The sequence below is a fragment of the Zootoca vivipara genome, chromosome 5 (genome assembly GCF_963506605.1).
Source record: "Zootoca vivipara chromosome 5, rZooViv1.1, whole genome shotgun sequence".
NCBI classification, from domain to species: Eukaryota; Metazoa; Chordata; class Lepidosauria; order Squamata; family Lacertidae; genus Zootoca; species Zootoca vivipara.
The window spans coordinates 4280882-4308724 of record NC_083280.1 but is presented as its reverse complement, the minus strand read 5'-3'; the positions used below and the strand labels follow the sequence as shown (position 1 = coordinate 4308724).

General features: G+C 46.7%; 1 protein-coding gene across 2 annotated transcripts; it reads left to right on the top strand.

Moving 5' to 3' along the window:
- The first annotated feature begins 89 nt into the window (after positions 1–89).
- Positions 90–27055, top strand: PDCD1 (programmed cell death 1). 2 transcript variants are annotated; one of them, XM_060274269.1, is made up of 8 exons: positions 90–369; positions 1449–1909; positions 4718–4858; positions 9084–9338; positions 18676–18972; positions 19881–20078; positions 21012–21046; positions 25918–27055. In XM_060274269.1, exons 5-8 carry the CDS (start codon positions 18708–18710, stop codon positions 26134–26136), a joined length of 717 nt encoding a protein of 238 aa, XP_060130252.1. In that variant the 5' UTR covers positions 90–369; positions 1449–1909; positions 4718–4858; positions 9084–9338; positions 18676–18707; the 3' UTR covers positions 26137–27055. The 2 variants fall into 2 exon arrangements, with proteins under 2 accessions (XP_060130252.1, XP_060130253.1); XM_060274270.1 differs by having other exon boundaries at positions 90–1909.
- The last annotated feature ends 788 nt before the right edge of the window (positions 27056–27843 follow it).

The window sequence follows — 27843 nt, the reverse complement described above, 5'->3', positions numbered from 1 at the left end:
TATCCGTTCCTAGCGCCGCAGAGATACGGTCAGCTCTACAGTAAACCTTGACGTCACGCCACTTCCGCTTCCTGCACCACAGAGCTAAAGACACATGTAGAGCGGCCCTTGGAGTGGGATTTTCTTTTAAAAATCCATGGCGAAAGGGTGGGCGAGGGAAATACTTTTAGCCACCTCTATGCAGAAACCAGGGCTCTCGTTTTCTATGGGAGCAGAGAAGTGCCGCGCCAAGACACTTCGGCGTCTCTCTGGCGGACGACTCCTCTGACCTTTGCGTCATAGAAATAAGAAACTGCAGAGCCGTGCGACTGTGAGAACAGGATGTTGGACGGTCCCTTGGTTTGATCCAGCAGGCTCTTCTTATGGCAGGTGACCCAACAGTGCCGCCTACTTCTAATGCTGATCCTACGTGCCGCACCACCGGCAAAACAATAGTGAGCAGAGGAACCTGCTTTACATCAGAGTAGAACCTTGGTCCACCCGTCCTAGATGCTACTCAGTTGAGGGTATTTCTTCCCCAAAGCTGCTGCTGCTTCTTTGGCGATCCCTCGTAGCCGAGTAAGATTGTCTCCCATAAACAGAGTTTTAACAATGGGTCCGTAAGTGACTGTGGAGGCCAATTCTGGATCCACACGTCCTTCCACAGTGGGGATATTGATTTCCAGGCGGGAGTTGATCATGGTGTGGATTTGCCAAGCGTGCCTTCCTCTTAGCACATTTCTCCCTTGCGTTCTTAGTTCGAGTGTCTTCAAAGCCCATGACACCTTTGGTAAAGGCTGTTCTCCAACTGGAGCACTTGCAGGCCAGTGTTTCCCAGTTGTCGGTGTTTATACTACATTTTTAAAGATTTGCCTTGAGACAGCCTTTATGCCTCTCTTCTTGACCACCGGCATTACACTTTCCATTTTTAAGTTCAGAATAGAGTAGTTGCTTTGGAAGACGATCCCCAAAGCTATCCCGCCCCAAGCATGTGAAAAGGGTTGTCATAGATTATGGGGTTCCTTGACCAAGAAACCCCCAGAAGTCAGTGAGACATGGAGGCTGACCTCTGACGCCAAAAATAGGGAACCGTAAAGGCCTTGTAGTCACTAAAGGTGGTCCTTCATAATCGTCACCAGCAACAGGGCAACCAATACATAGCTATCAAGTTATCCCTTTTTTAAAGGGATTTTCCCTTATGCTGAATAGGCTTCCTCGCGAGAAAAGGGAAAACTTGGCAGCTATGAACCAATAGAGACACACATCTGGATAATCCAATCCTGAAACATACCTTCACCACTTAGAAACTATGGTCTTAAGTGGTATACTTGTATAAGATATTCTAAAAACTGATAACAGCATCTGTCCCACCCTCTGCTCAGGCAACACACCATCAACACCATCAACAGGGCTTCATTCACCAATGTGATAATTTATTTTTTACATTTATATACCACTCTTTCTCCAAGGAGCTGAAGGCAGTGCACGCAGTTCCATTTTATCCTGACAACCTTAGCCTGACAGAGACAGTAACTGGCCAGTGAGCTTCATGTTTCAGAAGGGATTTGAACCTGCATGTCTGGTCCAATTCCAAGGCTCTTGCCACCAGACTACACCACCCCATCTGCCATTGATGCTGGTCAGCTGCCTCGAGAGGACACGCGGGTCAGCCTGTGCAATGTCATAAATGGACAGAAATTTGACATACGAAAGTGCAACATTTGACTGTTTCCGTCTCCTGGGAAATTCTGCTGCTGATCTGAAAGCTGCCATTCAGCAAAGGAAATAAGTGTGAAGCTTCTGAATGGGAACTTCTCAGGAGATACTGTATGTTTCGAGCTGAATCAAGACAATCTTCCCACAATAGATGTTAGTCAAAATATTAAAAGCTTGAAAGCTTGTGTTATCACACATTCCTCTAGTTACACAGGTAGGTAGCCGTGTTGGTCTGACGTAGTCGAAACAAAATAAAAAAATTCCTTCCAGTAGTTTGTCATTGGTATGAGCTTTCATGTGCATGCACACTATGTGAAGAAGTGTGCATGCACACAAAAGCTCATACTAATGACAAACTTAGTTGGCCTCTAAGGTGCTACTGGAACACATTCCTCTGTAAAGAACGGTCACTGTACTTGTTTACATTTAAACTTGGGGCTCCTCCAGACACCCTTTTTATATTGCCTTTTTGATGATTTAGGCTCACAGTGATGTGGTCTCGCTATCAACATAGTTTGCACCTGCAAAAGTTTTGGGGTGTCCAACCTGCTTCCTTTCAGTTAGGCACGATCAGAGCTCAAGGACACATCCCAGCCAGTCACAAAACTTAGTATTCAGCTGCAGTTTTGTGCTAGCTCACAGAAGGAGGATGTCCCCCTCTCCTCTGACCCCTCTGCGCTTCCCCCACCACCCCCAAATCTTCTCTGGAGGGTTTGGAGAATTCTCCCCTAGAACATCTTTAGGAGGTGCGTGGGGGAAGGGGAGGGTGACAATTGGTCCATTGTGCAAGGAGAAATATTGATGGATCAATCTGTTCAGCCCTGTGTTGGATACAGCTGGGACTGACCCACCCATGAGGGAAGGTGAGGCGACCGCCTCGGGCAGCAAGATCCACAGGAGCATTTAATCCGGCTTCCAATGAATACATCCCCTGTTGCTGTCTGAAAGCTGGATCTGCCACCTCTTGGTGAATAGGAGGGGCTGCTGGCCTCTTCTCTCTCCTAGGGAGGAAATGGCAGGGGATGCCCTCTGGTGTCTCCTGTGCTCAGCACCCACCCGGCGTGATTCAGAGTGGGCGCCTTTCCCCCCTGCGATGGTCTCTTTGATTCCCATTTCAACCATCTGGTAAGGTTGATATGTAAAGCGATATCAAATGCTCTGCCACCCTTTGCTTTGATAAAAGAATATTTTTGTTGCGCCGGCACCAGAGGAGGAAAAAACTTAAGCATGTAGCAGTGTTCCCAAAACTCTCTTCCAGCTTCTCTTGCCGCTGCAAGGCTGATCCATCACAGCTACCCGGCTCGTAAATCACTACGGCTGGCTGCTGTAACGTCGCTGCCCAGGCACAGAGACTCTCCAGGTCCTCCTCGTCCTCCTCTGGCATTTCGGCACAGCTACTCCTCCACTCATTCATAGCAAACACTCCAGCATCTCACAGCTGATCTCCAGCACTCTGCTCAGCTTCTGGAACCCATCAGCACAGCAAAACACAGTCTGCACCCATAACTTGTTGCGCCAATGCCAGAGGAAAAAACTTAAACGTAGCAATTTTATCTCCTGGATCACTCTGCAACACATCTGCAGCATACACCAAAAGTGCATGGCTTTCTGCAAAGAATCCTGGGAACTGTAGTTTGTTCAGCATGCTGGGAATTGTAGCACCATGAGGGGGCAAACAACAGTTCCAAGGACTCTTTACTCGGGGCAGGGCGGTGAACATGAGTTTTAAATGTATGGTGTGTATGCAATTTAGCTGCAGGATGTCTCCTGTCGGCAGCTGCTGTTGATGTGTTGTTGTTTAGTTGTTTAGTCATGTCCGACTCTTCGTGACCCCATGGACCATAGCACGCCAGGCACTCCTGTCTTCCACTGCCTCCCGCAGTTTGGTCAAACTCATGTTCGTAGCTTCGAGGACACTGTCCAACCATCTCGTCCTCTGTCGTCCCCTTCTCCTAGTGCCCTCCATCTTTCCCAACATCAGGGTCTTTTCCAGGGAGTCTTCTCTTCTCGAGGTGGCCAAAGTATTGCAGCCTCAGCTTCACGATCTGTCCTTCCAGTGAGCATTCAGGGCTGATTTCCTTCAGAATGGATAGGTTTGATCTTCTTGCAGTCCATGGGACTCTCAAGGGTCTCCTCCAGCACCATAATTCAAAAGCATCAATTCTTCGGCGATCAGCTGTTGATGTACCTGGAACTAGAAGTTCAATGCCATCAGTTAAACAGATATAAATGATGTTTATCGCATGGCACATGTTCATTAGCTTACCAATGCCATCTTTGCTATCTTAGCAGTCATGTGACCAATGCTGGGTAAATTCCAATCTGCTACAGTTTAAGCTTTGCTTATCAATGATTTAATTTTTCCATCTCACGTTAGTTCATCTCTCATCTTGTAAAATTCTTCTCTACGCACCTGCTGTCTAAAATTTCATTTCATGCCTCTGATGAAGTCCATAAAAGCTTATGTCCTGATACATTTATTAGTCTTTAGGGTCCCACAAGACCCTCTGTTGTTTTTGCTGTTGTTTAGCGAAGCTTTTAGTGTTTGATGGATTTCTGTATTTTAATATTTTGTTGGAAGCCGCCCAGAGTGGCTGGGGAAGCCCAGCCAGATGGACAGGGTATAAATAATAAATTATTACTATTATTATTACTATTATTACTGGAACAAGAGAGAGTCATAGCTTCAGAGATAACTGGGAAACTCAGTCTGCAGACAGGGAGGGGGGGGGACTCTGTAGTCTCATATTTTCTTATGTGACTACAATTGTCACCCTGTTCTTGGTCCCTACCTGACAACACCCGGAATTCTCTTAGCCAAACACCCACACCATTCATTTAAAACACAACCCAAAGAACCACGGGAACTATAGTTTGTTAATGGTGCTGGGAATTATAGCACTGTGAGGGGGGAAGCAACCGTTCCCAGGATGCTTTGGGAGAAGAACTGTGCTTTTTGATGCACACTCTGAATGGATGGTGCAAATGTACTCCTTGCTAAACTTTTGTTCGCCTTTTCCAGCTCTCCGAGATCCTTTTTGAGACGAGGCAACTTCAACAATTGATTCAAACTACTGGAAAGGTGATTCCAACTACTGTACATATTAAGGAGAACTTTCTGACAGTGAGAGCTGATTGCCAGTGGAACGGACTCTCTCAGAAGGTGGGCTCTCCTTCCTTGGAGGTTTTTAAGCAGAGGTTGGATGGCCACCCATCAGGGATGCTTTAGCTGCGATTCCTGCATTGCAGAGGGGTTGGACTAGATGGCTTCCTTTCAACTCCACCATTCTGTGACTCTGTACTGTACTTAGTATTGTCTCACATGCAGTCATCTTTTCAATGCAGGCAATCGCGTTATGATTCACCGCCTGCTATTTTAGTTTCAATCCCTTTCCAGATCCTTTCTGTGAGGATGCCAAAGTTTCATTCCGAGAAGTCAGCCATGTTGTTTTATATCATAATTATTTGTATGGTTTTAATAGATTGTGTGTGTGGAGAGAGAGAGAGAGAGAGAGATAGAGAGAGAGATATTGTTTTAATGCTATGGGATATAAATAAATATCTAATAATAATGCTATGGGATATAAATAAATATCTAATAAAAATAAATATGAGAAAGCTCAGCCTGGGCAGCAGCAGCATCTGGAGAGTTTTCAAAGAAGACCCCCCCCCACACCCACACAGCACATTATAGTCGCCCAAAGGGACCCCAGGGGGGTGTTTCCACAGCATCAACATTTTGGGCAAAATTGGTATTTTGAGCAGAAACTCAAGTTGCATCTCCATCTTTGAGTGATTTGCACTAGATTGGCAAGGTTTCTTGACTCCCAATAAGAGCAAAAACGAAATGATTCCATTCTCCTAAATTATACTGCTGAAACAACGGAAGCTCATGTAAATGAAAGTGGATTCCCTGTGTGGCTCTCAAAAGAAATTCCTGGGAACAGGATTCATAAGTTCTAAGTGTGTGTATTTTGTACCTGGTGGATCTCAGCCTTCTAGTAAAATACCAAGTAGATCCCTTAGAGACCGACTAAGTTTGTTAAGGTCTCTAAGGCGCTACTGGACAATTTTTTAATTTTTTTTATTTCGACTGCGTCAGACTAACACGGCTACCTACCTGCAAGTAGATCCTGTAAGTCCGAAGTCTGCTCACCCCTAGAAGAACCAAATGTCTAGAAAAATGATCCCATCATGGCTTGCCCATATGCCTTTTTAACAGCAGCTTGAGATGCAGAAATCAAGTGGATGATTTCAAGGAACAGAGACCATGTCTGTTACAAGTCTGCAGCTGGAGCTGCTATTCGAGCCGCAGGAGCAGAGCCTGATAAGAAACACTGTCAGCTCGAGATCTTGTAGTTCAGTCCTGAAATGGCTGTGGCCTGAATTTGAGTCTTTAGTGAGCTAATGTGTGCCCTTGGTGGAAAATATTCGAGGAAGATAAGTGATCTGGCAGCGTGGCAAACGACTTCTTGCGATGACACACCCACTCCTAAATGCTCTATGGAAAGAGTCAGGTAGACAGCATCCTTTATCAGGGGCAGAAATCTCAACCGAGTTTACAGATGTTCTGTAGACACTCAGCCCCTCACAGATAATTTTTGCTTTCCTTTTACTTTAAATGTCAGGGGGGGGGGAGGAAAGATGAGCTTTCACCATGCTGACTAGATAGATGCTATCAGCTGTGATCTAAGTAAGAAGATCTTTCATGATATTTTTGAGTTCTCACAAAGCCTCAGATGGAAACAGCAGTGGAATTTGCTACCAAGGAGTGTGGTGGAGTCTCCTTCTTTGGAGGTCTTTAGGCAGAGGCTTGACAGCCATCTGTCAGGAATGCTTTGATGGTGTTTCCTGCTTGGCAGGGGGTTGGACTGGATGGCCCTTGTGGTCTCTTCCAACTCTAGGATTCTATGATTCTATTCTAAGCCCCTTGCATTTGTGCCTGGGCAAGTTAGATCAATGTCTCCCTGATATATAAATAAAGCAAACGAGCAGTTTTGAAGTAACAGAAGATGGGCATCTCTACATTACAGATTTGTTGGGTTCAGGTCCTACTTGGATGGATGTTTCCAGGGGGCGTTGCGTGGGGGAGTGTTCTTCAGCCTCACGGAGCCTTCAATGTGGGGTTCAATTTTATCCCCATTTAATAGTCAGCGAACTAAAATAACAATGATAAATAATGCATCTAAGACAGCGACTTCTTCATCTACTTGAGAATCTGGAAATAGAGAATATCTCCAAACTCAGTAACACACAAGAACCAAATGGACGCCAATATTGTAGAAGATTAAGATTATCCATGTTCAAATATATGAAAGGATGTCATATGGAGGAGGGAGAAAGATTGCTTTCTGCTGCTCCAGAGAAGCAGACACAGAGCAATGGATTCAAACTTCAAGAAAGAAGATTCCACCTAAACATTAGGAAGAACTTCCTGACAGTAAGAGCTGTTCGACACTGGAATTTGCTGCCAAGGAGTGTGGTGGAGTCTCCTTCTTTGGAGTTCTTTAAGCGGAGGCTTGACAGCCATATGTCAAGAATGCTTTGATGGTGTTTCCTGCTTGGCAGGGGGTTGGACTGGATGGCCCTTGTGGTCTCTTCCAACTCTATGATTCTAAGATTTTTTAAAAGCGTCTGGCCAATGAAGTTGAATGTTGGAAGATTCAGGACGGATAAAGAAAGTCCTTCTACACAGGGGCGAAGTTCTACATGCAGCGCATAGATAACCTATGGAACCCCCTCGCGCAGGAGCCAGTGCTGGCTACCACTTGGATGTTTTTAAAAGAGGATTGCACAAATTCATGGAGACAACGATGGTGATTTATTTTTGTGCCCCACCCAACTGAATATACAAAAACACAACAGAACACCACACTGCCAAAACCTCCTGATACAGGGCTGCCTTCAGACATAGGGACCAAATACTAGGGGCCGAGGTCCCTTTGCTGCCCCCCCAAATAAAATATTTGAGGGGGCCAAGGCCCCTGACCAAAGTTGCTTAACATTGCCATACAAACTGAGTGCTTATGTGGGGCTCACCTGCCCCCCCAAAATCAATCCAGATAAGACTGAGGCACTCTTAGTGGTTCCCTAGATCGGTTGGGTGGGAGATTGCCTGCTCTTGGTGGGGTTACGTTTCCTCTGAAGGAGCGGGTTCATAGCTTGGGGGCCCTCCTGTATCCTTTGCTGTCGCTCGAGGCTCAGGCGGCCTCAGTGGCCCCAAGTGCCTTCCATCAGCTTTGGCTAATAGCCCAGCTGTGCACTCATCTGGACAGAGGTAGCCTAACCTCAAGGTTAGATTACTGCAGTTTGTTATATGTAGGGAAGACGGTTCAGAAACTTCATCTGGTGCAGAATTCAGCAGCCAGGTTGCTCACTGGAGCAAGACGGTTTGAGCATATTCCACCGATCCAGGTCTGACTGCACTGGCTACCGATTAATTTCCGGGCCCAATTCAAAGTGTCGTTTTTGACCTATAAAGCCTTAAATGGCTCAGGATGGCGATACCTCAAGGACCACCACTTTCCGCATGAACCTACCCGGACCCTGAGATCATCTTCTGAGGCCCTTCTTCATATCCCCCCTCGTCAAGCAGTCCGGAGGGTGACAACACAAGAACAGGGCCTTTTCTGCAGTGGCTCGCCGTCTGTGGAATGCTCTCCTCAGGGAAGTTTGCCTGGCGTTCCTTTTTAACCAGGCCTTTGATTGATCTGATGGACACCCTGTTCCCTTTTAAAATGTGGGTTTTCTCATGGGGGGGCTATTGGGTTGTTGTTATTTTGATTTTATTCTGTGAACCACCCTGAGACCCCCGGGTATAGGGTGGTATATAAATAATAATGGGACCCAGGTGGCGCTGTGGGTTAAACCACAGAGTCTAGGGCTTGCTGATCAGAAGGTCGGCGGTTCGAATCCCCGCGACAGGGTGAGCTCCCATTGCTCGGTCCCAGCTCCTGCCCACCTAGCAGTTCGAAAGCACATCAAAATGCAAGTAGATAAATAGGGACCGCTCCGGCGGGAAGGTAAACAGCGTTTCCATGCGCTGCTCTGGTTCGCCAGCAGCTTTGTCATGCTGGCCACATGATCCGGAAGCTGTCTGCAGACAAACGCCAGCTCCCTCGGCCTATAGAGCGAGATGAGCGCCGCAACCTCAGAGTCGGACACGACTGGACCTGATGGTCAGGGGCCCTTATTAATAATAATAATAATAATCATCTATATAAATAAAAATGTAAAGATAACCTTGTTCAAAATAGATAATCTCCGAAAGTGCTTAACCTATTGCTTTGAAAATTTGACACAACGTTGCCACGCCGTACAAAAGTGTTTTTATATACCTAGATTATATAGATGCCTCACCTGTGACAGGTAAAACCTTTCTTTTTCAGAAAAACATCACCATCTGCTGGATGTCAAAGCAGCACAGCTGAGGATGCCTCGGCTGCTACCATTGGCTACAGACTGTGACATCACAACAACATGGCATTGCCCAGCCAGGGGAACAGGGCAGGCCCTTCCCAAGATGCACATGGGGTGTGCGGATGGAAGAGAGAGAGGGGTCGGGGTGTCGGGTGCCATCACACGGGAGGAAGATGATGTCACACAGTGAGGGGACCAGAGAGAGAGGTGTCGTGACGTCTGGGGTGAGGAACGGGGCTGGGGAGAGGAACGGGGGCACTGAGTGGAGGAGGGCCATGCCTTTGGGGAGGATGAATGGGTCGGGGCGGGGTGGGGGGATTTAACAGAACACACATGCTTTTCTGGGGGAATGATTGCTTTCTCTTTCTGAGCCACAGCAACGTGTGGCCGGGAACAACTAGTAGTAGTAGTAGTAGTAGTAGTAATAATAATAATAATAATAATAATAATAATAATAATAATAATAATTTATTCAAGTTGGCCCCACTGCATTCAGACTATTGGATATGATGTCTCTGCTCTGTCTCCCACTGTGGAGCAATGCTTCTGAATACCAGCTGCTGGAAACAGCAGGAGGAGAGAGGGCTCTTGGACTTGGATTCTGATTGCACGTTCCCACTAGGCTAGGGCTTTGGACTGGACCAGCAGGTTCTTCTTGTTTTTTTTATTTATTAAATTTGATCATTGCTTTGTCTAGCCCAGGGCAACCCAAAGTGACTCACAGCCAAGCAGACAGACATTTCCCAGTCTTGCTGTTAAAACCAAGAGGAAGACGAAATACACCAAAAAACATCTCGCCCACTTCTAAAAGGCCACAGTTAGTTAAAGGCCAAAGACATGCTTATAGAGGAAAGCTCTATGCCTGGCACCTAAAGATATATAATGATGGCACCCGGCAAACCTCTCCTTATACACCTTGAATGTTTGCTGTTCTTAATTGCAGCAAGGATAACTGAAGATGTGGATTCAGATAGGTAGCCATGTTGGTCTGATGCAGTCGAAATAAATAAAAAAATAAAAAATAAAAAGTCCAGGATCACCTTGGAGACCAACTAAGTTTTTTCTGGATATCAGCTTTCGTGTGCATGGATTTTTTAAATTTATTTTGAAGTTGTGGATGAATTTGCAGATGCTTTCTGAAAATGTTCTCCCCACCCCACCGTTTTTTCCTTTTCCTTTTTTTTTTTTTTTGACGGGGCGGTTTTAAGCCAAACAAAAGTGTCAGCAGTTCTGATGCGAGAGTGTAAACATCTCTTGATGCCATTAGTACCGGAGCATTATGCAAATTCTCCTAATTTCTGAGAAATCATTAGATGCGTAGGGTGAAGGCTATGAATCATTTCCTGTCAAATGCGCCGTTAGCTTTTTCTTGCTGAACGAACAGATTTTGTTTGGAAAAGAGAAAGGGAGACAGGGTGCCGGAGCGGGGGCCTTGGCCTGCGAAAGCCAGAGCATCCGGTCACATACCTTCCAGGTGCCCCATTTTAAGCGGGACAGCCACACTTTCTCTGCCTCCGTCCCGGGGCGCCCCAATTTTGTGCAGCCTGTGGACAGGGGCCACGGAAGCAGCTCCTGCAGTGGAAGGCTGCATTGGGAAGGAGTCTATGACACAGGATTTATGTATAAGCTAAACAAGCTCTAGCTTAGGGCTCCACTCTCTTGCCCCCCCCCCCCAGTAAAGGAAAAAAATACTGGGTGTACATTTCGAAAATATAAGATAAAAACCAAATAAAATACAACCTACATCCAGCAACAGTGTTTTGTGTTGTGTAGGCTCTTCTGATGTAAGTCATGGACCCCGCCTGCTCCCTCAAATATCACTGGTGTGCTCCTTTCTATACAGGGCCGGCTCTAAGGCAAGGCTGGGTGGCGCAATGCGCCAGGCCGCCGGGCCGCCGGGGGGGGCGCTGTGCTGCTGTGCCCGTGGCAGCCGTGCGGCGCCCGCCAAACAGCTGCGCTGGGAAACGGGGTGGGGGGGCGCCAGAGGGCTCTTCGCACCACGGTGCCAGGGCGCCAGTTACGCTTAAGATGGCCCTGTTTCTATATATAGGGTGCCTACATTCTGCATGGACTGTTATATACTTCTTAATTGTATTTCACTATTAATATTGTTGTTGATGTTGTTTAGTCGTTTAGTCATGTCCGACTCTTCGTGACCCCATGGACCAGAGCACGCCAGGCACTCCTGTCTTATACTGCCTCCCGCAGTTTGGTCAAACTCATGTTCGTAGCTTCGAGAACACTGTCCAACCATCTCGTCCTCTGTCGTCCCCTTCTCCTTGTGCCCTCAATCTTTCCCAACATTAGGGTCTTTTCCAGGGAGTCTTCTCTTCTCATGAGGTGGCCAAAGTATTGGAGCCTCAGCTTCACAATCTGTCCTTCCAGTGAGCACTCAGGGCTGATTTCCTTCAGAATGGATAGGTTTGATCTTCTTGCAGTCCATGGGACTCTCAAGGGTCTCCTCCAGCACCATAATTCAAAAGCATCAATTCTTCGGCGATCAGCCTTCTTTATGGTCCAGCTCTCACTTCCATACATCACTATTAATATACTTCTTCTTAATTGTATTTCAGTCCAACAGTTACTTTGATAATATACATATGTGCAAATGGCTTGAGATAACTATGAGGTCCATCAATTACCATATAGCATATATTCAACACACAAAAACAGTGACCATTTGGTGTTGACAAAAGACAGCTGGACGTAGAAAGACTACCTTCGGTAGCTTAGGGCCTCATCAAACCAAAATCCAGCCCTGGGCATGAGAGCTGGAGTCCTGCCTTCTTACTGTTATAGGGAAATTCCTGGGCTCACTTGGATTACCAAAGGCAGCAGCCAAGGAAATAGGAGCAAAACAGCAGCCTGTAGGCCTGGTCTTTATTCCAGAGACTGTTGCAACGAGTTGCACCCCACCACATGGGAGAAGCAGCAAGGAGCCCAGAACAAAGGATGGCTCCCACATTTATCAGTTTTACAAAGATACCCACAACACCCCTAAAATTACATCATGCATACATCACAAATTGGGAGGGCCTGGCGACAGAAACCTTGAGCATCAGGGCTTGCCCCCATCCTTCCCTTGACCTCCACTATACACCCATCAAGTGATGCAAAAGAGACATTTACATGTCTCTGTTTCCCAGCCAAGTTAATCACACCCTTCTGTCTTGATCTAGGTTTGCTACTGCTTCTGGAATGGCTACCTGCCTGGCACTCAGGTAGATTATCACTCAGGCAGAGGGGCTGCTGAGTACGTGAGCTCACGCTTTCGGGGTTATGGCTGCCCTCACTCGTGTCACAAGCTCCCCCCCCCCTGGTAGCCATTTCCTTCCTGAACAGAACAACGTTTGAAATTGTGTGGCAGGCATCCCCAAACTTTGGCCCTCCTGATGTTTTGGACTACAATTCCCATCTTCCCTGACCACTGCTCCTATTAGCTAGGGATCATGGGAGTTGTAGGCCAAAACATCTGGAGGGCCGCAGTTTGGGGATGCCTGTTGTGTGGTGTCATGCGTTATGTGGTGCTTTGATGAGACGCTGCGTGTGAGAGAATGAAGGGGGGGTGCACACTGCGTGCTGGAGGGGAAAAACACCCCCATCATTTTTAAAAAAACACTGTAGCATTCCCAAACCTGGCAAGCATGGGGCTTTGAGGTGGAGGAGGGAGGGAGGATTTTTATCAGCAGAATGTTCGGAGTGGGTGTGTTATGTGGTAAACTGTATTTTGGGGGGGGGGGTTCCCATTCAGCTGTCATCATGGATCATAGCTGTTGATACAAGCCAGCCGTTCCCAAACCTTTCTGGCCCACCTATCCCTTGGTGCATTAATTTATCCACAGTGCCCTTTACCCTAGCCTATAAAAACAGCTATTCACTTCCCTGAAAGGTAATTTTATTTATTATATACTTTCCTTCATCATGAGACGTCAGGCGGTTCACAGAGTAGAAAACAGGATAAAAACATGAAAATAAGTAAAACACAACAGCGGAACGTTAACACCCCTTCCCACATGAGAAACAAATGCACAATGGCCACAATCAATCACATACGTTAGGTGCAACAATAGCCCTATATAGAAAAACCATTGGATTGAAATTAAAAGGGAATTGAATTTTTAAAAAACCACCCAAACTTTCACTGCAGAAGGAGCTTAATGCATGTTCAGATCTCCCGGAAATGTTTGGCATGGTTTGTTGGCATGCATCTGTCTCAGGAGACAGTGGAAGAGGGCGCCTTTGGGGCTGACGTCAAACTGTTGGAAGCTTGCAGCGCCTGATGTGGCTGTAGAGGCTGATACGGGAGAGACATGTTTTGTTGCAGCTGGGGCAGAGGAAAGCGCCCAGTTGTGCCTGGAAATAATAGGTGTAATTCAGAGATTTGTGAACTACCTCAGTGAATTTGTTAATTTGAATTAGTCCATTCCAGAAGGGAGGCCCTGGAGAAGTGGACACGTTTGGGCCTGCCATCCTGTACATCGTTTACAAATTATCTACTTCCATCTTGCCTCCTGCAGCCCAACAGCTTGGTAGCTTTTGGTGACGAAGGAATGGCAAGAGGGAAAATGTGTCTTCTTGTTACTGCTTTCCTATCTGACTCTTGAGTCCCAGTGAGAGGCTGCTTCCTCTCTCGTGGCGTCACTTTCTGGCAATGCAGCAGTTTGCAAACAAACAAAAAATTGCGTGGGGTTCGAAATGTGCGGGAGGATGTCTTTTCTCTCACCCCACTCTGCTGCCTTTTTGTTGTGGTCTCGTGCATCAAATCCTTTTGTGCTTGGCGCGCTGACGTTTCCTTTAAACCTCGCCGAGCATGTGAAACCTGCCATGGTAGGAGGGAGGGAGGGAAAAAAAGGGTGGGAGGGGGAGCTCTGGGGTTCTGCGGCAGGCAGCGATGGGGACAGTTCAGTTCTGCTCCTGGCGCCGTCAGGTGGCTGCCGGAACAACGGTGGCACAACGAGGGCCAACTCTGCAGGGATGGTGGGCCGGGAAGCGGCCCGCTGATGCTCTTGCCTCAGAGCAGCTTGAATCCTGGGACCGGGGTGTGATTTCTAAGCAGCCCCAACCAGCCTTTGGGAGGAGACAATGGAGAGCCTTCATCAGATGGAGTTGGCTGGAATGATCTTATTGCTACTTTTCTGCCGGTCTGCTCTTCTCACCCAGCAGTCTGGTATGTAACCGGTGTGCTCATCCGAATGAGGCTTCTGTTGCTTTAACTCCCAAGGAATGGGCAGGAGGCGAATTCTCAGGGGAGACTGAGGCAGGTCTATGGATAACTCATGATGGCTTCGAAGTCTATGCTCTGGATGCCGGTTGTTTGGGGAGAAACTGTAGGGCTTCCCAGGGGGGTCTGGTTGTTCACCAAGGAAGGCAGATGTCAGACCGCATGGGCCTCTGATCTGAACCAAAAAGGTCGTTATTATGTGCTCAATTAACAGAGGAAAAAGAATAGTAGAAAATTCATGTACTCAAGGTAGGGGGTGGTTCGCCACAGTGCAAAATCATCCTGCGGAACTCCTTGCTCCATGATGCTCCTGCTGCCACTACTCTCAGCATAATTTAACAGCCACAAAATGCAGGTGGTCAACCTCCAGATGGCCAACCAGGACCCTTTACCATCTTAGTCCCCTCCTCTACAATCTTCCAGCTTGTAAATATCCTTCTTAAAGTGTGGAGCTCAGAACTGGAGTATCCAAATTTAATCAGGGTTTCTTAGCTCCGCTTCTATAAACAATATTTTAAATTTCCAATGCAAATATTTTGTAAGGTTTTATGCTGTGTTATCCTCATTTACGTTCTTTATTTGTAATGCTTGATTACAAGTTCTACCTAGGAAATATATTTGCTGTGTGCCCGAAGACTTATCCTTGAGCTCTAAAGACTCTCTGTGTGCCGATATGAAGGGGGGGGGTGTCCAACTTAACAGGGCCGTTGTTACAGAGGGAACTAATGTAAAAAAACTTAACTCTCAGTCTCAGTGCGGCATGGAAACTAGGCAGTGAGTTCCGCAGTTTAACTCTGCGCTGTGGGAAGAAGGACTTCCTTTTACCTGTCCTGAATCTCCCAGCCTCCACCTTCATGGGAAGCCCACGAGTTCCGTTGTTATGAGAGAGGTGGGGAAACCTTTCCTCTATTCTTGAATAATTGCATAAACGTCTATAATATTAATTGTTGCCAAAGTGGAAATAAATACCCTCTGATGAAAATAGGGACGTTCTATTTCATAACAACAACAACAATATTTTAATATGATTTTTCTGTTTTAAAATTTTAGATAAACATTTACATACTTAAGATACCAGCGACTTCCCTTCTTCTCTTTCCGTGGTTCATCTTACATATCTTATATCCCTGCCTATTTTACCAAAACTATACCAATCAGTTTTGCGTTATTACATCCATCAAAACTTATTTACATTATTGAGTTTATATTAATGCTGCCAGCGTTTTCAGCTGTACACAATTATTTTCCATATATTCAATAAACGTTTTCCAATCTTCTGATAATTTTATAATTTATACCCCGCCCATCTGACTGGGTTGCCCCAGCCGCTCTGGGTGGCTTCCAACATACGTTGTTGTTGTATAGTCGTTTAGTCGTGTCCGACTCTTTGTGACCCCATGGACCATAGCATGCCAGACACTCCTGTCTTCCACTCCCTCCCACAGTTTGGTCAAACTCATGTTCGTAGCTTCGAGAACACTGGCCAACCATCTCGTCCTCTGTCGTCCCCTTCTCCTAGTGCCCTCAATCTTTCCCAACATCAGGGTCTTTTCCAGGGAGTCTTCTCTTCTCATGAGGTGGCCAGAGTATTGGAGCCTCAGCTTCACGATCTGTCCTTCCAGTGAGCACTCAGGGCTGATTTCCATAAGAATGAAGAGATTTGATTTTCTTGCAGTCCATGGGACTCTCAAGAGTCTCCTCCAGCACCATAATTCAAAAGTATCAATTCTTCGGCGATCAGCCTTCTTTATGGTCCAGCTCTCGCTTCCATACATCACTACCGGGAAAACAATAGCTTTAACTATACGGACCTTTGTCAGCAAGGTGATGTCTCTGCTTTTTAAGATGCTGTCTAGGTTTGTCATTGCATTTCTCCCAAGAAGCAGGCGTCTTTTACGGTAATTTTGTGACTGCTGTCACCATCTGCAGTGATCATGGAACCCAAGAAAGTAAAATCTCTCACTGCCTCCATTTCTTCCCCTTCTATTTTGCCAGGAGGTGATGGGACCAGTGGCCATCATCTTAGTTTTTTTGATGTTGAGCTTCAGACCATATTTTGCGCTCTCCTCTTTCACCCTCATTAAAAGGTTCTTTAATTCCTCCTCACTTTCTGCCATCAAGGTTGTGTCATCAGCATATCTGAGGTTGCTGATATTTTTTCTGGCAATCTTAATTCTGGTTTGGGATTCATCCAGTCCAGCCTTTCGCATGATGAATTCTGCATATAAGTTAAATAAGCAGGGAGACAATATACAACCTTGTTGTACTCCTCTCCCAATTTTGAACCAATCAGTTGTTCTACATCCAGTTCTAACTGTAACTTCTTGTCCCACATAGAGATTTCTCAGGAGACAGATGAGGTGATCAGGCACTCCCATTTTTTTAAGAACTTGCCATAGTTTGCTGTGGTCGACAGAGTCAAATGCTTTTGCATAGTCAACGAAGCAGAAGTAGATGGTTTTTCTGGAACTCTCTAACTTTCTCCATAATCCAGCGCATGTTTACAATGTGGTCTCTGGTTCCTCTGCCCCTTCGAAATCCAGGTTGCACTTCTGGGAGTTCTCGGTCCACATACAGCTTAAGCCTGCATTGTAGAATTTTAAGCATAACCCTCTTGTCTCTCCTAGCTACTTTTTGGAAATCTGCATTCAATTTCCTGTATCTTTCACTATCTCCCTCACATTTTGCTTGCCTTCTCTTTCCCGCTATTTGTAAGGCCTCGTTGGACAGCCATTTTGCTTTCTTGCATTTCCTTTTTCTTGGGATGGTTTTCGTTGCTGCCTCCTGTATAATGTTACGAGCCTCCATCCATAGTTATTCAGGCACTCTGTCCACCAAATCTAAATCCTTAAACCTGTTCCTCACTTCCACTGTGTGGAATTTGATTTAGATTGTGTCTTACTGGCCCAGTGGTTTTTCCTACTTTCTTCAGTTTAAGCTGAATTTTTGCTATAAGAAGCTGATGATCTGAGCCACAGTTAGCTCAGATCTTGTCTTTGTTGCCTGTATAGAGCTTCTCCATCTTTGGCTGCAGAGAATATAATCAATCTTATTTCGATGCTGCCCAACTGGTGATGTCCATGTGTAGAGTCGTCTCTTGTGTTGTTGGAAAAGAGTGTTTGTGATGACCAGCTTGTTCTCTTGACAGAACTTTATTAGCCTTTGCCCTGCTTAGTTTTGAACTCCAAGGCCAAACTTGCCAGTTGTTCTTTTTATCTCTTGACTCCCTACTTTAGCATTCCAATCCCCTATAATGATAAGAACATCCTTCTTTGGTGTCATTTCTAGAAGGTGTTGTAAGTCTTCATAGAACTGGTCAATTTCAGTTTCTTCAGCAGCGGAAGTTCATGCATAAACTTGGAATACTGTGATGTTTAAAGGGCTGCCTTGGATTCGTATCGAGATCATTCTATCAATTATGAGATTGCATCCCAGTACAGCTTTTGCCACTCTTTTGTTGAGTATGAGGGCCACTCCATTTCTTTTACAGGATTCTTGCCCACAGTAGTAGATATGATGGTCATCCGAACTGAATTCGCCCATTCCCGATCATTTTAGTTCACTGATGCCCAGGATGTCGATATTTATTCTTGTCATCTCATTTTTGACCACATCCAGCTTACCTCCACCCATGGTTCTTACATTCCAGGTTCCTATGCAATATTTTTCTTTACAGCATCGGACTTTCCTTTCGCTTCCAGGCATATCCGCAACTGAGCGACCTTTCGGCTTTGGCCCAGCCGCTTCATCAGCTCTGAATCTACTTGTACTTGTCCTCCGCTCTTCCTCAGTAGCATGTTGGACGCCTTCCGACCTGAGGGGCTCATCTTCCAGCGTCATAACTTTTATATGCCTATTGTCTTTGTCCATGGAGTTTTCTTGGCAGGGATACTGGAGTGGCTTGCCAGTTCATGCTCCAACATATATAAAAACTTAATAAAACACATTAAAAAAACCCTTCCCTATAGAGGGCTGCCTTCAGATGTCTTCTAAAGGTTGTATAGTTCCTTATTTCCTTTGGGGAGGGGGTCCGCATAACTCCATGCCCTCCAAAAATTTATCTAATGAAAATAGGGACTTTCCATGGAATAACGGGACATTCTAGGACCAAATCAGAAACCAGGACGGCTTCTGTAAATCTGGGATTGTCCCTTGAAAACAGGGACACTTGGAGGGTCAGGGAATATTTGCCATTTGTTCATTGGCCCAGAGGCTGATGGCAGATGGGGCCCAACTAGCTGCTGCAAGCCCCGTATTGGGGGAGGCTGCCTTGAAAGCTTTATTGGGCCGATCTACCAATTAAACTGAGCCAAGCTTTGCTTTTGGTCTCTTTTCGCCAGCAACCTTTCGTCCATCGCAGTTAGATAAACCGATGGGAGCAACAGCCAGGTTCACCTGTCGCTTGTCGGAGACCATTCAAAAGTATTCCCTTAACTGGTACAAACTGGGTGATGACAAGCAGCCAAAATTACTGGACCTCGGAAAAAGGAAGTATAACCCCACCAAGCTGAACGCGACGACCTTTGAAATTAAAATCTCGGACTTGGAGATGAACGATAGCGGGACCTACTTCTGTGCCCTCATACGGCCCTCGATGGAGTTGACAGAAAGCAACAGGGCCAACCTCACAGTAACAGGTTTGATACAAGTCGTTCTGGTGTTGATGGGTGCGGTTGGGTGAGAAAGTGGCAAATGCGATTCATCACGAGCAGGAGCAGAACTGACGCATGTTGGGGAATCTACAACATTTATTTATTTTTCAAACAAAACTCTTACCCCGCTTCATTGTAAGAAGCGAAAACCTCAAAGCGGATTACGGGGGAAAACGATGAAGCAATAAAATCATCGGTAAGAAAAATTAGCAACAATAATCTGAGAGTTGAAAGAACTACAGATTAAACCTCAAAGCAACTTTTTAAACCACTGGTTAGGCTTACCTAAACAAAAATGTTTTTACCGAAAATTGTACAATGAAGGTGTCTGCCTGATATCAATAGTCAGGGATTTCCAAAAGGATAGCTGCTGCCACACTAAAAGATTGAGCCATCCCAATTTCCCCATGGGGGTCTGAACTGACAGTGTCTGATCAGGAATGAGACCTTGGGGTCAAAGTGTATAGCTCAGTGAAGGTGTACCTGCAGATTCTTGCTAGCTTCCAAGTAGGATTGATTAACTGGCTCCGTTTATAGGCTTATCCTATATAATACAAATATAGGACATGAAAAGATGGACCATCAATGCATCAACAAAATTGTGATCTTAAAGCACGGACAGGTTGATGGCAAACTGGAGCAATTATTTTAGTGGCCTTGACCTCATGCCTGATCACCGTCACGTAGACTCAGAAGTAAATCATATTAATATTATTTGAACCAAGGCTGCTCCCAGACTGTCCCTGTTATGCGGGTGAGAGTCAGCCCCATACTCTCTGCAATGACTCTTGGAAAAGTGCTAAGCATGATTCTTTTATGCTGCGTTAGCCTTGGGATGGACCCAAAATTTTGGAGCCAGTCGGTGACTTTGCCTTTCTGCTTCAAACCCTCAGAGAAACAACTCGAGCCTGGACTACCATTGGAGGCGACGGAGCTTGGACTACCGTCGGAGGAGACAGAGCCTGGACTACCGTCGGAGGAGAGGGAGGATCATGGGGAGATCCTCCTTGCTGTCGTCGGAGGAGTTGGACTGTTTCTGGTGCTCCCAATCTTGTGTTACTACCTCTTTAACCTCATCCAGAGAAGGCAAGGTGGGCATTTCAGCTGCTTGGCCCCCTTTCCTCTATCCCAGCCATCTTATATAATAATGATAATGATAATTTATACCCCGTCCATCTGGCTGGGTTTCCCCAGCCACTCTGAGCAGCTCCCAACAGAATACAGTGGTACCTCGAGTTACAAATGCCTCAGGTTACAAACGCCGCTAACCTGGAAGAGTTACCTCGAGTTGAGAACTTTGCCCCAGGATGAGAGCGGAAATCGTGTGCCGGCGGCACAGTGGCAAGAAGAGGCCCTATTAGCGAAAGCACGCCTCTAGTTAAGAACAGTTTCAGGTTAAAAACAGACCTCCGGAACGAATTAATTCCGTAACTAGAGGTTGTTGTTTAGTCGTGTCCGACTCTTCGTCACCCCAGGAGGTGATGGTACCACTGTACTAAAAACATGATAAAACATCAAGTATTAAAAACTTCCCTAAACAGGGCTGCCTTCAGATGTCTTCTAAAAGTCAAATAGTTGTTTATCTCCTTGACATCTGATAGGAGAGTTGTTTATTTCCTTGACATCTGATGGGAGGGCGTTTCACAGGGCGGGTGCCACCACCGAGAAGGCCCTCTGCCTGGTTCCCTGTAACCTCACTTCTCATAGTGAGGGAACCGCCAGAAGGCCCTTGGAGCTGGACCTCAGTGTCCAGGCTGAACGATGGGGGTGGAGACGCTCCTTCAGAGTATACTGGACTGAGGCCATTTAGGGCTTTAAAGGTCAGCACCAACACTTTGAACTGTGCTCGGAAATGTACTGGGAGCCAGTGTAGTTCTTTTTGGACTGGTGTTATATGGTCTTGGCAGCCGCTCCCAGTCACCAGTCCGGCAGCCATATTCTGGATAAGTTGTAGTTTCTGAGTCACCTTCAAAGGTAGCCCCATGCTCAATGCATGAATTCTAACGGCTTGTATTCTTTTGCAGAGGAAGAAAAACTGCAGGATGAAAATGCTCCCTTGGTAAGTTTCCTTTTGCTCAGAGAGCTTCTCTCGCTGTCGGCCCCTTCTGACTCTGGCACTTGGCTGATGCAATTCACACCACATCCTGTTTGGCCCCCAATGTACAGATATGGGCCCCACCAGGCAGCTGTTCTGTTGTTTGGGTATTCTGCAACATGTTTGATCTGGACACAGACATTTAAAGCACTATGATACCACTTTACATAGTCCTGGCTGAGTACCAAAAGGATCCTGGGAAATGCACTTCGTTAAGGGTGCCAAGAGTTGCTATTCCCCTCCCAGAGCGACGATTCCCAGAGCTCCCTGGGATGTGGGATTAATTGTTAAACCCCTCTGGGAGTTGTAGCTCCATCAGAGGCAAATTTGGAGGAGGAGGAGGAATAATAATAATAATAATAATAATAATAATAATAATAATAATAATTTATTTATACCCCGCCCATCTGGCTGGGTTTCTCCAGCCACTCTGGGCCATAGCTGCCAAGTTATCCCTTTTTTTAAGGGAAATTCCATTATGCTGAATAGGCTTCCTCGCGAGAAAAGGGAAAACTTGGCAGCTATGCTCTGGGCGGCTTCGAACAGACATTAAAATACAATAATCTATTAACCATTAAAATCTTCCCTAAACAGGGCTGTCTTCAGATGTCCTCTAAAGGTCTGGTAGTTATTTTTATTTTTGACATCTGGTGGGAGGGCGTTCCACAGGGCGGGTGCCACTACCGAGAAGGCCCTCTGCCTGGTTCCCTGTAGCTTTGCTTCTCGCAGGGTTTAGGGAAGTTTTTAATGTATGGCATTTTAATGTATTTTAATATTTCTTGGAAGCCGCCCAGAGTGGCTGGGTAAACCCAGCTGGATGGGCGGGATACAAATAATATATTATTATTATTATTATTATTATTATTATTATTATTATTATTATCTGGCTGGGTTTCCCCAGACACTCTGGGCTGCTCCCATCATCATCATAGGTAAAGGTAAAGGACCCCTGGAAAGTTAAGTCCAGTCAAAGGCGACTATGGGGTTGTGGCGCTCCTCTCGCTTTCAGGCTGAGGGAGCCGCCGTTTGTCCAGTTTTCCGGATTACGTGGCCAGTATGACTAAACTGCTTCTGGTGCAACAGGACACCATGACAGAAACCAGAGCGCACAGAAACGCCATTTACCTTCCCGCCACAGCAGTACCTATTTATCTACTTGCACTGGCATGCTTTCAGATTGCTAGGTTGGCAGGAGCTGGGGCAGAGCAACAGGAGTTCACTCCGTTGCGGGGATTCGAACTGCTGACCTTCTGATCAGCAAGCCCAAGAGCCTCAGTGGTTTAGACATCAAACATTAAAAACTTCCCTATATAGGGCTGCCTTCAGATGTCTTCTAAAAGTCTGGTAGTTGTTTATCTGTTTGACATCTGGTGGGAGGGCGTTCCACAGGGCGGGTGCCACTACCGAGAAGGCCCTCTGCCTGGTTCCCTGTAGGTGCTTTGACACCACCGCCGAGGATACTGGATCCAGTAATGTAAATGCCCCAGGCAGCACCCACCACTGACAATGAGATGGCCAGCCCAGTGCCCAGGTTGGACCACAAGTACGGCGAGGTCTCCGTCAGGAAGCATGCTATATCGAAACGGAAGCCAAGGTCAAATATTGTGTAGCAGATTCCGGTGTCGGTGATGGTGGTGGACGTGGTCAGCCACCGCCCCGAATACAGCAGCGCGAGCCCGGACATGGCAGTGGCGGCAAGTCCTCAGCATGGACCGAACGCGACCGGGAATCACCTGACCCACAGACTGCACTGGGCGCACTGGCAGAGGAATGGGGGGCAGGGCGGGTGGTTGAAGCACACTGCCCCCAGCACCATTGGGGAGGAGGGGTACCATCATGGCCCCCCTCCGACACACGCTGCACCCCCCCCACTGCGCTGCGTGCCACGCCCCATGGGCGGTGCACCACGCCCCCGGGACGCACACCAGCCATGCCCCTGCCTGCTCTCCACCCCCTGGTGCTGGAGCATGCAGCTTCGCCACTCCCTGGGCATCAAGCTTAGGGGGCTCCGCAACTATGATGTAGTGAATTGAGCAGAACAGAAAGCGAGAGGTGGGGGGCGCACTGAATTTTGGGCTTGCACAGGGCCCCGCTGAAATTTGAAAGGCCAAATTCTGCCTCTGGTTCTGCATGATGTAGAACTGAGCATGATGCCTCAGTCCTGAATTTTGCCTGTTGTAGTTTGTTTCTGCGATGCTTTCCCAATGCTTCCACATTGGCTGCATTCACAAAGTGGGAGTTTTTTTTGGGGGGGGGGGCAGAATCAAAGTTGTTAAGCATCTCCCCCCCCCCATGACGTAATGGTCAGGGTTACCTTTACCTTACATCTCAAATATATGGACCCGTGGTTGCTATGCAGTGGCGCTGTAGCTAGCAAAAGAGGAGCAAGAAATAAACCTAAACATTTATTGTTTAAAAAGCAGGAAGTTTCAGGATATGCACAGATTGGAAATGAAGCAGTCTGGCTGCCCTGAAATGTTTGCTGGTGGAAACAAGTATTGAAAGCGGGATTTTGTGTGGTTACCACATGTCCCCGTCTCCTGGGGACAGTCCTTGGATTTACAAATCAGTCCCCTTAGAAAATCAATTGAAGTTGAAAAGTGTCCCTGGATTCATTGAAAAAATTCTGGTAACCTTAGCACTGTGGCCCCCCTGATAGCCTCTTGAGCACAAATCATCATGACTGTGCAATAAAAAGGATGTCTAGAGGGGCCTTACATTTACCTGCATGTGGAAACCCAGCATGTCCGGAAAAAGAGCCCCGTATCTTCCTGAGATGCTCATTTTTCTGCGCTCAGAGGATACATTTTTGAAGTTGCTTTTAGCCACACAACTTCCCACCGGCAGTTTGAAAGATAAAATGCAGCTAAAACTGGCAAGCAAATCCACGTAGAATCATCAACGTTGAAACACAGATTAAACCAACCCCTCCCCCAAACTAATATAAGCAAATACATTTTGTGCCTGGGTTGGCTTGCCAAAAGAAAAATGTTTTCAGTAGACACCTGAAGCAGTATAATAGGAAGGGCGCCTGCCTAAGGGGACCCCTAGATGACATCCAGACTAACCCTCGAATTCTATAACAATATTTTTGGGCAACTAGTGCAGAAGGTGGGTAGGAATTTCAACCAAGCATTTCATCAGGCCCCCTCCATCCCTGATCACCCAAGTCCAACTCATTTCTAATGCTGAGGTCTGCCTAGGGTGATAGAATGCCCCAGAACCAGTGGCAGACGAGAATGGTATGACCCTCCTTAGTATACCAAAGTCTCTGGACTGTACCACTTCAGACTGCGCACAGGAGAGGGTTTATCTCTCTGAATGCTTCCGCACATAAAAAGCTCCTTGCAGGTGTAGTAAACTTTCACATCAGGGAGAACGAGAATTTTTCCTCCCTGATATCCTAATTTTCTGCCTGCGGGTTTTTTTCCTGTTTATAAAGGGAAGTACCTGCAGACGCAGCTGGGGCAATTTGTGAACTCTGCCTATCACTCTCTTCCACATGATTTTGGCCTAGTTTCCACATGCTGCAGAACCAGGTGGCAAGAATCCTGAGGCGGCCAAAATGGGCAGCCCCATTTCAAACCGTAGGAGGGGGATGTGTTCTTTTGTCTACTCACCAACCGGCATTTTAAAACTCCATGCAAGTGGACAACTAGCGCATCAGGGAGAAACATTCCAGCATGCTTCTTGCGGTACTGGTTTTCTACATGCGGGGAGCTTTTTAAATGCAAGTTGCCCATCTGCCTAGCATCCTCTTTCTAGCAGCACACAGCCAGAGGCTCCCCCCCGCCCCGCCCCGAGAGCTGACAAGCAGTGCATGGAAGGAGTCTTATTCAGAAATACATTGCCTTTGAATGTGGAGACTCCATTTAATGATCCATGCATCTGTCATATTAAGATCACAGGAAGAGGCTACTGGATCAAGCCAAAGGCCGGTCTTGTCCAGCGTCCTGTTCTCACAGTGGCTGAGCAATTGCCCGTAGGAAACTCACACTCAGGATTCGAACACAAGAGCAACTCTCCCCTCCTGAAGCCTCAACCAACTGGTATTCGGAAACACCCCTGCCAACTATTGGGAGGCAGAGAACAGCCATCCTGGCTTGTGGCCTTCGATCGCCCTCTCCTCTGTGAATTTGTCTCACCCTCTTTTAAAGCCGTCTTAAAGCTAGGGGTCAAAGTAAGAAAGACAAATTATCTTTAGTTTGGTGTGACTTCATTGGTTTTTGAAAAAGACATGAACAGGCCCCCTTAGGTGTATATAAATGGATATGGTTAGTCCTTTGAGGCCACCCAAGTTGGTGGCTGTCACTGCAGAAGTGAGTTCCATAGTTTCCCTTTGTACTGTATAGCTTCTTAAAAAAACAAAAAACAACTGGCATTCATTTGGTAAAATCTTTTTTATTAAGTTTTACGTTACCAATTTAAATTCAGACATTAAGCCTCAACATGTAGGATTCCCTGAATGCTTTGACTCCTCTCTGCCCTTCCATGGTTACCATTTTCCGCCTTTTTTCAACTGCTTCTCTTATTTTCTCTATTTTTCATAAATAGTCCATTTTTACCCTGATTTCTAGTACACTGCAAGCGCTATTCAAACCCTGCCAAAGTTTTTAGTTATTTACAGTGTTCTTCAAGATACATTGTAAAAAAATTCCCATTCCTTCTTAAAGTTCTTCCCTTCCTGGTTTCTGATTTTCCCGGTCCATTTCGGCATTCTGGCGTAGTCCATCATCTTCATCAGCCATTTGTCTCTGGTCGGGACTTTTATCTTCTTTCTTTCCATCTCAAAACTGCCCTGTTTTTTAACCCTCCCTCTCTTGGTGTACCTGAAGGAAGAAGGCCCTCCTGCTGTGAGCGTATTCACCGTGGATTATGGGGTGCTGGAATTCCGGGGAGCAGACAGCGCTCAGAGAGCCCCCCACGAACGCTTCGCTTCTGACCAGACCGAATATGCCACCATCATCTTCCCCCCAGAAAAGACGGTCGCTGCCAAAGTAGGCAAAAAGACTAAGGAACCGAAGAACTGTCCCAGCAGAGCGCAGCCACACTGAAGGGGCGGAAGCAAAACCTCCCCCTTTTAAACTTTGCATCCCCCCCCCGGACGATTCCTCAAAGGTCCCGGGACCACATTGCAAGCACTGGGGATTCATTTGCAAAGTCAGAGCATGCCGGGGCTCAAGACCGCCTGGAAGCCGTATCTTCTGCATGACAACCCTTGCCATTGCATTGCAGAAGCACGCAGGCCGCACCGCACATGCTCAGAGGCACTGTTGTTATAGGACCAAACCCAGGCTCCTTGGGGGGGGGGAGCGATACAGATGATGCCGGCCTATACCCTCAAGTGCCAGTCTTGCCTCTGACTCGTAGTGACTCGCCAGAGCCTCACACCGAGAAGTGGGTGCTCTGCTGACTCGATCTTACTAAGCCAACTCACTTCCTGGGGAAATGTGTGTCTCTTTTGATGACACGGAGATTTCCAAAGACTGCAACAAACCCATTTCTGGTCTGCTGCTGATTCGTTTCGGAAGTCTGCCCTCAGAGTCCGCCAGGTGGAAAAAAGCGACTGGCAACTTTCCGACAGAGCTGGGACTTGTGTGCGTGGAATCCGATAACCGCAGAGCTGGAAGGGACCCGAGGGTCATCTAGTCCAACCCCCTGCAATGCAGGAATCGCCATTAAATCTGGTGCTACTTCCTAAGCATGGGCTTTGGGTACACAATTCCTGGTGCTGTCATTTACCTGGGGGTCCTGGGAAGACCCCCGTCCCTCTGCCCAACGCACGGCCTGGAGCAGGGTGGAGAGGAGGTTAAATAAAAGAGGTAAGGGGATGGGGGAGAGGCTGGAGCGTAGAGAAGAAAGCAAGAGAGAGGGAGCCACTAGACTAGGACTGGGGAGAGACCAGGGTTCGAATCTTCCACTTGGCCATGAAGCTCACTGGGTGACCTTGGGACAGTCACTGCTTCTTGGCCTAAACCTGTTGTGGCAATTAAATTAGGAGCGGCGGAACCATGTATGCCAGTTTGAGCTCCTTGGAGGGGGAAAAAAGGTGTTAAAATGCAATCAGTCAATCAATCATTCTCCGGCTGTGACACTTTGACACTTGGTATGAGACTGGGAAGCCCGACCATTATTTCTAAAAGTGTAGAAAACTATTTTGTCAATACAAGGGTCGGGTTTTTGTGTGTGGTGGTGGGGTATTCTGATTGCTGCTGGATACTGCATCATGGGATGTTTTCATGGTCTTAGGTGTTCATTTTGTATTGTTTTCAAACCTACTTTCTTCCTCCTCCTCCTCCTCCTCCTCCTCCTCCTCCTCCTCCTCCTCCTCCTCCTCCTCCTCCTCCTCCTCCTCCTCCTCTGTTTTAATGCTATTTTCAGCTGTTTTTAATTCTATGCTTGTAATCCCCTTGAGGATCCTCACTGTGGGAGGCAGTGGAAGACAGGAGTGCCTGGTGTGCTCTGGTCCATGGGGTCACGAAGAGTTGGACGCGACTAAATGACTCAACAACACAACAAAATCCCCTTGATTCGCATGCAAACGGTGATTCTTAAATCATCACCATCAACATCTATAGGCCTTTTAAATGGAATTGTTATAGGAATCTAGCTGCACAGATATCAAAGATATGTATATATTTTATCAGCTGCCTTGGAGGCAGGATGTAAATTTCTATCAATAAATCGGTCAGATCCCTATAGCTGTTTCAGCACCTGATAACTTGCCAAAGTGCTTCTTACCTTGCATTTTTGGTCTTTTA

Excerpts from the sequence above, each read along its gene's own strand:
- PDCD1 (XM_060274269.1), top strand. The coding sequence starts at position 18,708 with ATGGGAGCAACAGCCAGGTTCACCTGTCGCTTGTCGGAGACCATTCAA. Across the intron at positions 20,079-21,011 it reads CCTCATCCAGAGAAGGCAAG|AGGAAGAAAAACTGCAGGAT; the intron begins GTGGGCATTTCA and ends ATTCTTTTGCAG. Across the intron at positions 21,047-25,917 it reads AGGATGAAAATGCTCCCTTG|GAAGAAGGCCCTCCTGCTGT; the intron begins GTAAGTTTCCTT and ends GTGTACCTGAAG.